This window comes from Diceros bicornis, chromosome 30 (genome assembly GCF_020826845.1).
Source record: "Diceros bicornis minor isolate mBicDic1 chromosome 30, mDicBic1.mat.cur, whole genome shotgun sequence".
Classification (NCBI taxonomy): Eukaryota; Metazoa; Chordata; class Mammalia; order Perissodactyla; family Rhinocerotidae; genus Diceros; species Diceros bicornis.
The window spans coordinates 8,810,685-8,825,027 of record NC_080769.1 but is presented as its reverse complement, the minus strand read 5'-3'; the positions used below and the strand labels follow the sequence as shown (position 1 = coordinate 8,825,027).

At 58.0% G+C, this 14,343-nt stretch overlaps 1 protein-coding gene across 1 annotated transcript; it reads right to left on the bottom strand.

The window, feature by feature from the left end:
• Window positions 1-3,062: 3,062 nt before the first annotated feature.
• CDC37 (cell division cycle 37, HSP90 cochaperone) lies at window positions 3,063-13,527 on the bottom strand. The gene is made up of 8 exons (XM_058525736.1): window positions 13,382-13,527; window positions 8,036-8,317; window positions 7,630-7,738; window positions 7,399-7,514; window positions 7,190-7,312; window positions 6,401-6,583; window positions 6,235-6,306; window positions 3,063-5,163 (listed from the first exon to the last, which is right to left on the bottom strand). The coding sequence occupies exons 1-8, from the start codon at window positions 13,481-13,483 to the stop codon at window positions 5,008-5,010; spliced, it is 1,143 nt and encodes a 380-aa protein (XP_058381719.1). The 5' UTR covers window positions 13,484-13,527; the 3' UTR covers window positions 3,063-5,007.
• Window positions 13,528-14,343: the final 816 nt, after the last annotated feature.

Below are 14,343 nucleotides of genomic sequence, written 5' to 3'. Positions count from 1 at the left end.
CCCTGTTATAGGCCCTGGAGACACTGCAGGGAAGAGAATTGATAAAATTCCTTCCACATGTGGTGTGGACATCAAGACAGCCAAAAAAAAAAAAGGATAAATAAGTAAAATATATAGTGTGGCAGATGGGGACATGATATGGAAAAAGCAAAATGGGGAGGTGAGGTGTTATTTGAGATCAGGTGGCCTGGGACCACCTTTCTGACCTGAGGGAGCTAAAGTGGAGCCACATGGATGTCAGGAGACGGGTGTACCAGGCAGGGGAAACGGCTGAGGCGAAGGCCCAGAGGGGAAGGCTGCCCCTGAACTTGATGTATTTCCTATTCAGCTGCTGGACACTGTCACTTGCCTGCTCTGTCTGTGGTTTCCAATTTGGTGGTTTCAATGGCTCCAAGAAACAAACGTTTCCTGCCATTCTTTTCTTTTTAATTTTTTTTTTATTATTTGTTCCTAAATAAGTAATTTATTCACATGGTTCCAAATCGAAAGGAATTTATTCACATGGTTCCAAATCGAAAGGCAAAAAAGGGATTTTAAGGACAAGTCCCACTCTGCTTCTGGGCCCCTGAGAAGCAGCTCACTCACGAATTCACAACAATCTTACGGTTTAGAGGTTCCTCAAAAAGTTCAAGGTAGAATTACCATAGGATCCAGCAATTCCACTTTTGGGTATATGTGCAAAAGAAAGAGATACTTGTACACCCACGTTCATAGCAGCCTGATTCACAAAAGCCAAGAGGTGGGAGCCACCCGGGTGTCCACTGATGGACGAATGGATACACAAACTGTGGTCCATCCAGACAATGGAATATTATTCAGTCTTAAAAAGGAAGGAATTCTGACACATGCTGCACCATGGACGAACCTTAAAAGTATTATGCTAAGTGAAATAACCCAGTCACAAAATTACAGCTATTTTATGAATGGGGAATTAAATGTTTAATGGGAACAAAGTTTCTTGTACTGAATGCCACTGAATTGTACACCTAAAAATAGTGAAAATGGTAAATTTTATGGTCTGCACATTTACCACAATTTTTAACAACCACACTTATGGAGCGCCTACTGCATACTGTGTGCTGGGATCTGGCGATTTAACTGTGAACAAAACACAGGAATCCCTGCCTTCAGGGAGCTGACATAAACCAGATAAATACTAATAGCGGGGTTTATGGTATGTCGGAAGGTGGAAAGTACTAGAGAGGAAGGAAGGAACTGAGCAGGTAACAGGCGTCGGGTGCCAGAGGAACCTGTTCTTGGCTCTATCCTCAGCATTCAGCACAAGCCCAGACACCCAGCAGGATATTTGCTGCCTATGAGCAGCTATGTATTGAGGGCTTCCTCCTGTGGCCACAAAAAAAGCAAATTGTATCACTTCTGGTGGATTCTCCCAGCGCCTGGCAGGTGACTGGGGGTGAGAGATGAGAGAGGAGTATCTGTTCCCCTGCTCCCTCCCTGCCCGGCCACAGTCTGGGCAGCGGCTGTGTTTCTCTGTGGCCACATAGCCTGCAGAGAGCATCTTCTTTTAGGCTCCAGGTGTTGGCAAGTTTTGCTCCCACTTCATGCTCTTTAGCCTTAGATGTGTTAACAGCTCCCCACTGCTGCTAGTTCTGGGGTGCCTTACGGAATAACAACCCCCCGAAGATGTCCACGTCCTAATCCCTGGAAGCTGTTATGCTACGTGGCCAGGGAGAATTAAGGTTGCAGACGGGAATTAAGGACACTAATCAGCTGACCTTAAAATGAGGACATTATCCTGGCGGGCTCAAAAAAATCACAAGGATCCTTGAAAGTGGAGGTGGAGGCAGAAAAGGAGGGCAGAGTGATGTGATACGGGGATCTGACTCATCTTGGCCATCTTTGAAGATGGAAAGAGACACCACGAGCCAAGGAATGTGGGCAGCCTCGAGAGGCTGGAAAAAGCCAGGAAACGGATCCTACTCAGAGCCTCCAGAAGGATCGCAGCCATGCCCACGCCTGGATTTCAGCCCGGTCAGACCCACGTCAGACTTATGACCTGCAGAACTGTAAGATAATACATTTGTGTCGAAGCCACCAAGTTTGTGGTCGTTTGTTAGAGCAGCCACAGAAAACTAATACACTCAATATACGTCTGTCGGTTCTCCAGTTGACATCAGCCCTTCAGTAGTTGGTTCCATTAAACCCTTTTAAGTGGAATTCTGTTTCCACTAAGACCCAGCCCTCCTGCTTGTGGGCAATTATCCTGCAGGTAGCATGCCCATACTCACGGGAAATGGTGCACAAGGGAATTCCTTGCAGCATTGCTTGTAAAAGTAGAGACTGGAGAGAACTCACGTGCTGATCAAAACGGGCTGAGGAAATAAACACTGAGATATGCACATCCTGGAACTTTCCACACGGTCAAAAGAATGAGGAAGTACTGATGTCCTGATAAAGAAAGGGCCATATGATTGAAAGTAAAAAGCAAGAGGCACTTCAGGTTGCAGAGTGTGCTACGTTTTGTGTAAAAAGGAGGGGATGGGATAAGAATATATATATATAGATATATTTTTTTGTGTGAGGAAGCTCAGCCCTGAGCTAACATCCGTGCTAATCCTCCTCTTTTTGCTGAGGAAGACCCGCTCTGAGCTAACATCTATTGCTAATCCTCCTGCTTTTGTTTTTTTCCCCAAAGCCCCAGTAGATAGTTGTGTGTCATAGCTGCACATCCTTCCAGTTGCTGTATGTGGGACGTGGCCTCAGCATGGCCGGAGAATCGGTGCGTCGGTGCGCGCCCGGGATCCGAACCCAGGCCACCAGCAGCGGAGCGCGCGCACTCAACCGCTAAGCCACGGGGCCAGCCCCACGATAAGAATATATTTGATCTTACAGAAGGAAACCCCAGAGGGAGTCACTGGAAACTGTAGACAGTGGCTTCCCGTGGTTCAGGGCAGGGAACCGCTGGGTGGAGGACAAGTAGAGAGGGAGCCGCTTCACGGTCTCTCTCTTAATATCATTTGATGTCTTAAATCCTGTGTCCCACCAGGGTCACCACTAGGGTGAGGCAGGAAAGGCATCAAAGCAAAGAGGGCGCCAAAAACTCAGCGACCAAGACAAACACTTTAATGCGATTGTTTCAAATAGCACAATTAACATGAAAAAAACCCGTAATGAACAAAATATCAAAATTTTAAGTAAAGAATCAGTAACAGTGTTGGGTTACTTTGGAGCCTGAGGCAAAAGGAAAGATCAGCCACACGGATTCTGTCTTTGCAAGTTTTCAGTCAAGAATTAGGAAGTTGACCGTCCTGGGTGGACCCTGGATGGGAGAGGTTTATCCAGGGCTATAGGATGCGTCCCACCCGCTCCCGTGTCCTCGGATCCCCCACCTGCCCTTCTCGGCCACATAAAGAGCATTAGGTGACGCCACTGTGATTTGCAGCTCGCTATTGCCCCCTGCAGGTGACCATGTGGGCGCAGCAGCATCCTAGGGCTCTGCTCTGCGAACCCGGGGCCCGAGTATCTCAGGACCCGGAAAGACTCGGTTTGTGCCTTGGTGGCGCTCACAGCGTAAGGCAGACGGCAACACACCGGTCGGCAGGTGAGGCAAGGTGCGTGGCTGGGCGTGAGGGGCCACCCAGAAGGCAGGTCAAGGAGGGCCTCTGGGAGGTGGCAGAGCTCTGGTCTGAGTGACAGGGAGCTGCCAGGCGGTGGGCGGGCAGAGGGCTTCACTGGATCCTTGGTATGTCACGTCTTAAGCTGATGGGTCCTTGTTTATTATACTGTTCCGTAAGCCTTCACGTGGCCCAAATGTCTTATTACTTTTTAAAGGAGCCCTACTTGAGGACTTCGGGGAAGGGTGTTGAGGCAGAGGGACACGCGTGCGCCAAGGCCCATGTTTTTGAGGATTTAAGTGCCAGAGACCATGCTTGCCTGTGGCGTTATTTCATCTACTTGTCTTCACAACCCCGGGAGGAGGGCACCAACATTACCCTCGTGGTACAGAGAGGGACACTGCGGCTAAGTTGCCCAAGGTCACTCTGATAGAGAAAAGGGGAGGACAGGAGACAAGGGCAGGGAGGTGACCAGCACATGGCACAGGGCCAGGTGAGGTGAAAGGAGGACTTTGGCTTCTGCTCTGGGGGAGGGAGGTGACCCGACTGGCGCACTTGTGGGTGCCCTCCGGCCGCTGCCTGTTGGGGTCCAGTGTGGAAGGAGGATTCGGGGAGGAGGCTAGGGCAGGTGTCCAGGCCAGAGGCTAGGTGGACCCGGAGCAGAGTGGAGGCCGCTGGGAGGAAGGGCAGTGCTGGGACTCAAGGTCTGTTCTGGAGGTGGCTCTGGCCGGGTGGAAGGTAAAACATGATGGAGAGGATGCTCCCGAATGGACCGTGGTAGGGGGCTTGCGGGATAAGATAAGCCCAAGACTGAGGGGCGGGGCGCCAGCTGAGAACCTGGATGTAGAGGCATCTCGGGGAAGACCGTTTGGGCAGTGGAACAGCCTGTGCAAGAGCCTGGAGTGAGGACAGAGGGAGTCGCCCAGAGGGCAGGAGGGCAAAGCCCGGGGCTGCATGGACCCAGCCGCCACCACTCACCAGGTTCCCCCCCACCCCCATGAGAAGAGCTGCGCCAACAGCCCCCGCATCGCCCCACGGAGCATCTGAAATCCTTTATTGGAAGGTCACTGCTGTTTACCATATAGAAGACAGCGGACAGACGGCGAAAACAGAGCCCACAGTGACCGGCGAGCGCCTCTCAGCCCGGGACCCTCCTCCCACCCCGCGGACCAGCCTGGCGACCTCTGCCCTTCCCTGGCCCCCGGGGCCTTTGGCATAATGTCGATGGGGGGCTGCAGGCAGTGAAGCCCCTTGACTCAAAGCAGACTGGATGAGTGCTGGGGGGGCGGGGGCATGGGGGGCAGGCCCCCGGGGCTGGGGGCGAGGGCAGCAGAAGTGGAGAAAGCCAGGAGCTGGGTACATGGCATCTAGTTTTGTTCTCTGAAAGGGGCGCCCAGGGGCCTGCAGGCAGGCGGGAGGCGGCCGGGGCGGGTCACGCGCTGACATCCTTCCCGTCGCCTGGCTTGGGGGCGGCTTCCAGCAAAGGGTCCCCGGGGCCCGCCTCCTCCCCCTCCTTGGCCTCGCTGGATTTGGAGTGGGGGACCCAGAGGCCGGAGGCGATGCAGCGCTGCATGTGGTACTTCGCGTCCTGCGGGGAGAAGGGCGGACGCGTGAGGCGAGGCTGCCACCTTCTGGCGGCCGGTCTGTCCCCGCACATCCTCAAGCCCGCTTACTGCTCCTTCTAGATCAGAGCTGCCCAAAACAACTGTCGGCACTGATGCAAGTGCTCTATGATCTGCGCTTCCAACGTGGCAGCCACCAGCCACGTGTGGCTCGTGCAGGAGAGAGACGGAACTTTAAATTTTACTTTACATCAAATTTAAATAGTGTAGCTCTGGCACAAGGGTCAGCAAACCTTTTTTTGTAACGGGCTAGAGAGCAAATATTTTTGGCTCGCAGGCCACGTGGTCTCTGTCGCCACCTTGCAACCAATCACTTCTGAACTTGATGGTTGTAGCACAAATCAGAAACGATATGAGAAAGTAAATGAGAGTGGCCCCTGCGTTCTAATAAAACTATAAAAACAGGCAGTGAGCCTGCGAGCCGTGGTTTGAAGACCCTTGATCTAGATGCTCATTCTCATGGAAGTCTCTAGAAACCCGGGGCTAGGTTTGGCAACTAGACTCGTCTTACAGATGAGGAAACCAGTGTGGCCAACCAGTGAGCTGAGAGGCAGGAATGGGGTCAAACCAAGGTCTATTAAGATTCAAAGTTCTCATCTACCAGCGCCATCACTGTTCCTAACAATAATATGAATGTTTATCAGCACCTACCACGTGCTCAGCCCTCCCCACGCATTTTGTGAGTGAAAATCAAGAGAAACTGTGGTTTGATGGGGAAACTGAGGCTGGGGAGGAGCCCTCCTCCTTGGGGTGTGCCGGCTAAGCTCATGAACCACCCACAGTGACAGTGACGCTCACTCATACGGGACACGGCCTGAAAGGTCCACGATCACTGCTGGATGCCAGGCATATAGTAGGTGCTCAATAAATGCGAGTGTGTGTGTGGCAGGAAAGGCTGGCTGCCGTGCATGCCAGCTGCTTGGTGACACAATCTCCCTTATTCCTCCGAGAAGCCCAGGAGGGACGCGAGGGGGACATGTCGCCCGCCTGGGGCGCCCAGCCTGGCTGGTGGGCGGGCCCGGGGCGCGGTTACTCACGGTGGGGTCCATCTTGCTGATGGCATCTTGGAGCATCTGCACGTCCTTCACGTCAAAGCATTTCTGGAGTTCCTGTGGGTGCAGAGGGGCGTGGTCAGGGCCTGGGTCCCTGGGACCCCGCGGGGCCCGCGGGCCAGGCCGCCCGCCTGGGGCTGGGGAGCCGCACCTCAGGGAGGGACTCGTAGACCTCCACGGGGTCCAGGCCGCCAGGGCCGAGCCGCTTCTTGCGCTCCTCCTCCTCATACTCCTTCATGGCCTTCTCGATGCGCAGCTTGGCGCGGCCTCGCACGCGCTCCTTGAAGGCCTCCAGCTCGTCGTTGAAGCCCTCCATGTACTGGCGGTCGGCCGTCTGGGGGGCGTTTGGGGGAGGTGTTCACTGGGCTGGGCCCTGGGCTTGGGGGGCACTGGGGACCCAGGACCCTCCGCTGCAGGCCCTCAGAGACGCCCTGGGCTCCCCAACTCTGGTCCTGAGCTCAAAGGCCTCTCTACTCCCTCCTCCGTCTGGTTCCCTCCACCTGCCCGACCCGCAGACCCCTGCCCCCCACCTCCTCCGTGTCCTCATGTGGGGCCTCCCACAGGCACCTCAAACGCCACACCCCCACCCGAGCCCCTGACTGTCCCCCGCCTGCCCCGCCCTCAGTCTCCCCCAGCTCAGCATGGGCAGCTCTGGTCTTCCGTGTGCTCAGGGAAGAAACCCAGAGGTGTCCTTGACTTGGAGACTTTCTCGTGGAGACTTTCGGCACATCCTGTCAACTCTGCTTTCAAAATCTGTCCCAGAGCCGACCCCTTCTCGGCCCCTCCACCGCCCCGCCCTCTCCTGATGCATGAGGAGCTGATCACAGGGGTGAGTCTAAGCGGACACGTGTCCACCTCCCCCGGTGGACTTCGGCTGGTTCCATGAGGAGGGGGCCTCTGATCACCCCCCCACCCCGCCCCGGCTGCTCAGGACCCCGACCTTAATCTTAGTGAAGAACTGCCGGAAGCAGGCGCGGGGGTCCACCTTCAGGCTCTTGGCCAGCTCCAGGATGAACTGCATGACGATGGTCTGGTGGGCCACCTGCTCCATGAGGGCACATTTCTGCCGAGGGAGAGCAGGCATGCTGTCACCAAGTGGCGGCCTCAGAGCAGAGCCTCCCCGGGGGCCCCGGGGCACGATCCACTCACCTCCTCCACCTCGAGGTCAATGCACCAGATGACCAGGTAGTTGGCCGTCTCCTCACACACCAGATGGACATTGTCCGACAGGTACTTCTGGCTGTCGTCCCAGCGGCGCAGCATGCCTGTGAGAAGACATCGGGAAGGTGCTGGAAGGGGCCTGGAGGCAGAGGGCCGGCCAGCCTCTGGCACCCTCCCGCCCTGGCACCCTCCCCTCTGCAGCCCCTGCGCCCAGCTCACCGAAGTGTTTGATCTGCTTCTCGTACTTCTCCACGAAGGTTTTGTGCTTCTGCTCCCTCGCCTCCTCCGACTCCTCCTCCGCCTGCTCCGGCTTAATGTTGACCATGCTCTGTGGCGGGGCGACAGGGGGAGTGGGCTGGGGCGAGGCCGCGGAGCGCCTGGAACGGGGCCGGGCGAGCCGCGGCCGCAGCGCCCATCCCATCCACGGAGGCGGCGGTGACGGCGCCACGAACATCAGGGTGGCGGGAGCGTGGGCGTGGCAGGTGTGGCCTCGGACTAGGGCCTTCGAGCAGATCAGAGGGGGTACGGGTGGGGTGTTTCCTCCCTCCCTCCCTCCCGCGGCCCTCAGCCCCGCCCCCACCTGGCGCCGGCCGCCCGCCGGGCACGCGCGCGAGTCCCCGCCCACCTTGCTGAAGCCGTCCTTGCTGAGCGTGTCCACGTTCCAGGGCATGCTCTTCTCCTTCTTGCGCATCTCCTCCAGCTTCTGCTCCCAGCTGCGCTCCTCCCTGCGCAGCTGCTGCGCCTCGGCCTGCAGCCGCTCCAGCTCCGCCTCGCTGCCCGCGCCCTCCGCCACCTCCAGCTCCTTCAGCTTCCGCTGGCACTCGGCCACCTTGCGCTTGCACTCGCGGCAGCCCCGGTCCAGCTCCTCCTTCTCCTTCTGGAACTGCTCCATGCGCTCCACCCGGGCCTGCGGGCAGGACGGCCCATCACGCCGGGGACCGGCCCGCCCCGCGACCCCCTGCACCCGAGATGGCCCCAGGGAAGGTCTGCAGCAACCTCCGAGCCCTAGATGGCCAGCTTCCACCCTCGCCCCCACAGGTACCTGCGCCCCCGGAGTCAGGGCAGGTCCCTCCTCTGCTCAGAACACCTCCGTGGCTCCCACCTCACTCAGAGCAGAAGCCCAAGCCGTCCTCGCACCTCCATGGCTTCACCTCCTCCCACTCCCCCGCTCCCTCCAGCCACACTCCCTGCCTCACCTTTTCTTGAACTCACTTCAAACCTCAGGGCCTTTGCACTGGCTATTCCTTCAGCCTGGAACGCTCTGCCCAGATCCCCCACAGCTGGCTCCTCCCATCCTAACTCTCTCGACTCAAATGTCGCCTCACAGAGGAGGCCTTCCCTGACCATCCTGCCGAAGATGGAGACCTCCCCTTAACCTCATCCTTCTTTATCTTCCTCCTCAGCACTTGTCACCTGCTAACAGCTGGTGACAATTATTTCTCATGTTAAGGGCACTGTCCCCCTTCAAGCATATCTGCTCCATGGAGGTGGGATCTGTTCTCTGGTGTGTCTCCATACACGCGCATAGTGGAGGTTCTGGAATCACTTATTGGAAGAACAAAGTCAAGAGGAGCTGGATGGGGGCCTCACCCCCCACCAGGGTTTCAGGCACCCCCTCCTCCCTGGAGCTGCCCTCAGTGACACCTGGGCCCCCTCCCCTGCCCAGCTGCCCCCTCAAGCCACGTCTGTCGGGGCGTCCCATAGGCGCCTCCAACTCTGTGTCCAAAACTGAACTCACCATCTTAGCCCCTAAAACCTGGGCTTCTGTCTCGTCCCCCCACTCTGCCACCAAGTCCTAACACTTTTCACTTCTAGATGTTTCTCCAATTCACCCCACCCCGAGTGTTGTGCCTGGATCACTGCCAGGGGCCCCTGAGCTCTGTCTCGGGGCCAGCATGCCCTCCTGAGCCCCAGCTCGGTGTCCACCGGCCTCCTGTCCCCCCACCCCGGAGGTCACTCCCCAGACCTCCTCTTGGGCTGTGCCCCAAGATCGGTGATGACGCCCCATCTCCTCACTCCCCCTCTCGCTAGTCCCCTATCTGGGCCCCTATCAGATGGCACGGCCCTGTCTGCTCTCCACTCCCGCCAGGCTTCACCACCATCTCCCCCGGCTCCCAAGAGAGGAGCCACCGCCTTCAATCGCTGTCCCCCAGTCCACTCGGAAGCTGCCAGAGGAGTCTGGAACCCGCACATCTGAGCGCAGCCCTCCCTGCCACCCCATCCTGCAGTGTCTGGGTTCAGATGGGACCCGACCCCACCCCAAGCTGCCCAGCTGGCACCACGGCCCTGTGGGGGGGCGGGGTCCTGCCCTCTGCTCCCAACTCTGGGTCCCAGGCAGATGCTGGCCCTTGTGGTTCCCCAAATGCACCAGCTCTCTCCTGCCTCTGGGCCTCTGCACATGCTGTTCCTTCCACCTGCAACTCTCTTCCCCTCCCTCCATCTGCTTTGTACTCAAGTCTCAGCTTCAACAGAGGCTTCCCAAGTGTCCCCACCCTGGGCATCACTGAACCCCAAAGGCCCTCCGAGATGATCAGAGGACGTGATGAGATGCTGGAGGATGGGCTCGGGGCCCCAGACTTGGGGTCGTGTCCCATGGCCACAGCGTACTGCCTGGGTGTCCCTGGGCCAATCCCCTGACCTCTCGGAACCTCGGTTTCCTCTTCTGTCAAATGCAAACAACAACGCCAACCTCACAGGTTGCACCGGGAGAAGCAGAGGAGATTATAAATTAAAGGAGACAGTCCAGAGCACCGTTCCCATGCTGGCTACTGTCATTACCATCTGTCCAAGGGGACAGTCTCTCTGGGGACCGTTCTGCTCCAACAAGGAAATGGACTTCAAGGGCTCAGCTTCAGTTCTGACCCGGAGGAAACGCTTTATAACTGGGGGTGGTCGTTACCACATCATCAGTAACTCCACGACCTACCCGTGACGTGCCCTTGACCTTGGCCAAGCCGCTTACACCTCTCCCTGCCTTGGTTTCCCCTCTGTGAAATGGGGCCTCGCACTGCTGTGAGGACTGAGCTACTCGACAGAAACTGCCGGTAACACCGGAATCAGTAGACGGGTCCCACTGTTACGACCGTGGTCACGGCCACTGCCACCAGAATGGTCTGCTGACTTGTGTCTGGGCCTCATTCGAGGCTGTATCACGAGTTCGAGCACAGGGCCAGGCACATGGAGCATGAGAATGGGGAGAACCTTCTCTAAGGCCCCACAGGGCTGGCATGGCCAACCCGGAGCTCCCTCTCCCCATGTGGATAAGGGGTGGAGAAGGCTCTCGCCTCGTGGAGGGGTAAGAGAAGGCAGCCCTGGCCCCTGCCGCCTCCCCTTCTCCACCGTGGGCCTGCGTCACCCTGGAGCCTTCCCTCTGCCTTGCGAGGGGCTCTCTGGGGTTGGCACACAGCTGGCCTCGGCTGGCAGCAGGACCCTACCGCCCTGCTGGCTTCTGCTGCGCGGCCACCAAGCTCTCCCAGGTGTCGTCTGAGTGGCCGCCAGGGAGGCCGAAGCTAAATAAAGGGCTTGGAGCTGGTGGGGCGGCAGCCTGCCCGGCCTGGGCTTTACACCTCCGGGAGGGGCTGCAGCAGGCCGGGCAGGGCGGAAGCCACGGCAGCCAGAAGGTGCCACTGCCTCCCCGCCTTACAGACAGGGAAACTGAGGCTCATGGAATCTTGACGCCGCACAGCTCACTGGAAGGGCCCCAAGAAACCAGTAATGGCAAAGGAGCCAGGGAGCTGGAGCTGGGAAGCCTCACCTGTCCCCTTCTGGAAACTTCGGAATTTTTTTTTTTTTTACCATGAGTGTGAATTATCTAAATAAAAATGATGACAATAATGGCTAAGGTTTACAGAGAGCTCATCACATGCCGGCTGCTGTCCCAAGGGCATTACAAGCGTTAAACAAATAAGGTGACCCTTATAACAACCCTCTGGGGTGGATACTATTAATACTGCCAGCTGGGGAAACTGAGGCACAGAGAGATCAAAAGATTCGCTGGGGGTCATGCAGCAAGTCAAGGATTCAGGAGCCAGGATGTGAAGCCAGGTGGGCAGGCCTGTGCTCAGAAGCACACCCAGATGCCTTTTTACTAACCCCACCGCCCCCTCTGCTACCTTACTCCCTCTCAGGCCCTGAGCCAAGTTCTTTTCAGACCCAACCTCATTTCATTCTTACAGTGGTCTTGGGGACCAGGGGTCTTGCTGCCCCCAGAGCAGAGCAGCAAGGGGCAGGGCTGGGATTAGAACCCAGGCTTGCCTGCTGGTGGAGCCGCTGAGGCCCCCTGCCTCCACTACAGCCTCGGGGCTCTCTTGGCAGCAGGACAGGAAAAGGTTCTGGGCCAGGAGGGAGGCGGGAAGAGGGCGTGGCGGGAGGAAGACGCTGCAGGAGAGGGGGCACCCGCCTCCCACCCAGCAGGACCAAACCCTTCTCCATTCTGAGCTATAGATTAACCTCTGAATGTGACAGAAAGAGGTGTTCCCAAGAATAGTCTTTTAGAGCTTTGTGAAGGTCTTAAGTATTTCATAATAAGGTGTTACACACGGCAAGAAGCACAAATGCTAGAACTTTCTTCTTACACCTCAGGGGCTTGCCCGGCAGGCCAAGAGACAGCTGCTTTAAGAAATGGGTTGGAGATGGAACCGGGAACCAGCTGTAGGGACTACCGCCCTGTCTTGGCAGGACAGAGAAGGGCCCTTCTAGGAGGTTCTGGATAAATGACTGGGAGTAGCCATATGGGAGAGTGGAGTGAGGAATTTCTAACTGGAAGGTTCTGAGAAATATACACTCTCAGTTTGAGAGTATAACATAGGTATGTGGGTACAGGAGTTCTGATTTGGGGGAGCAGGTTAGGCCATTAGGTCTTATGAGAGCCATTCTGTTGGTCTGCCAGCACTGCTGGGCAGGGAGGGGGGCAAGAGGACACCCAGACTTAGGATTCTGGGTCTGGATTTAAGAGCAAAGAGATAAAAGAAGGGGCAGTGAATTTGGAATCACACTGGGAGGGTCCCTGGTGGGGGCAAGGACAATCTGGGTGTCCGAGAACAGCAGACCAGCCTGGGGTCAGGAGGAAGGCGAGGTGGCCTTGGGTTTGGGTGACAATTCCAACGCCAGCAAAGGTTCCCACAGGAAGCCTGTCTTGGGGTGGGCAATGACTGGGTCTGCACTACCCAGCAGAGGCAGGAGTTCTGGCTGGGCGGGAGCCACGTGGGTAGGGTTTCCAGGTGTGATGGGAAATGAGGTCTGCAGTGGGTGACACTAAAGAAGAGCGGCTGGAAGTGGAGGCTCCCTCAGGGTGGAGCTGGTGGCTCAGTCTGGAAGGGAACACGATTCCAAAACTCTAGTCCTAGATGGGACTGAAGGCCCTGGGGGGGCACGGGTCTACACTCTAGGAAAGGAGTCTTGGGTATGGCTTCGAGTCCCAGGCCAGGAACAGAAATCTCAGGGGAAGACAGAGCTCCTTGCTTTGTTTGGAGGAGTGGGATCTCTGGATCTGAATGGGAACCCCGTCAAGACCCAGGGAGGAAGACTCCAGAATAGAAGCAAAGTATTAGGGGTCCAGACTCTAGGAACTGGGGAGGGCCGATGGGATATCCAAGAAAAGTGGGTACCCGAATAGGACCCGGGTCCAGACTCTGAGGCAGAGTTCTGAGTGTAGATGGAAGGTCCCAGACAGGATTGGGGGGCACCCACAAAGCTTATCTTGAGAGTCTAGCCTCCGAAGAAGGTGCCCTATGGATCAACTGGGAGTTCCATGCAGAAATCGGAAGCGGGGCCCGGATCGCGGGCAGGAACCCAGGGTCCCGGCAGTTCTGGGGTCCCGGAGTTGAATCAAGGAACCCCGGGCGATAATGAAAGTCCAGACTGCGGGGTGGGGATCCCGGGTGTCAATGGCGGGGCCCTGGCGGTATCGGGGGGCAGAACTCCGGAGCGGAGTCCCGGCAGCGGGGGAAGGGGATGGGCGCACGCGCTCTACCTGGTGCCGCCAGCGGAAGAGGCTGGCCGTGTCGATGTTGGGGTGCGTCTCGTCCTCATCGTCAGACACCTCGATGTGGTCCCACACGCTGTAGTCCACCATCTTGCCTCGGCGGCCCAGCCCGCTCCGGCGGCGGCGGCAGCGCTGGAGGCTCAGCCCGCGGAGCCCCGCCCCTTCCGTTTCCGCCTGCGCGCGCACGCCCCTGCCCGCGCATGACGTCACATCCTTGGTAACGGCGGCGGCGGCGCTGGAGACCGAGCTCGCCTTAAAGGGCCCTGCGCACGTGTGCTGGCCCCCGGGAGTCCCCGCCGAGACCCCCTCTCATCCGGACCCAGGCACCTCCTGGGGGTATACGGGAGGGCGCTCTAACCTCTATCCCCCCGCATCTCCCGCTGCCCCACGTCGGGCGTTTGCGGCGGCCGTGGGGTGGAGGGGACAGTTCGTGAGACTGAGGGAGAGGATTGTCCCCTTAGTCACGCCGCAGTGACGTCAGCCCGAGCCCACTGCAGGGGCGGGGCCTCGGCGAAACTACCCGCCCCTCTGCCCTGTGTGGGGAGGGACCTAACCCTACGCTGGGGAGGGGTGTGTCGGATCGCAGGGGACCTTCCCAGTCCGAGGGGTACAGGGCCCTGCCCTGGGAGCCTGTAACTGGAGGAGGGATATGGCCTTGCCCTTGGGGCGTCGGAGGTGGGGGCGAAGTGGCTGTGCTTTGGGGGCTGCTGTTTTCCAGGCTCGGGCACAGCGTCCTCATCTTCCGCCACTCTTGAGCGGGGATTCGCGCACACACGCCCACTCTGGAATCACCCGGATCCCCCGCAACGGGTCCCGGGCGCCCGCCCGCGGCGTCTCCCCGTGCGGCCGCTAGGTGTCGCTAATGTCTAGCCAGCGGTCAGGGCTCCTGGCCCCGTGCAGGGCCGGGTCGGGGGGGATCGTGGAGGTGCGGATGGGGGCTTTCCTCGTCG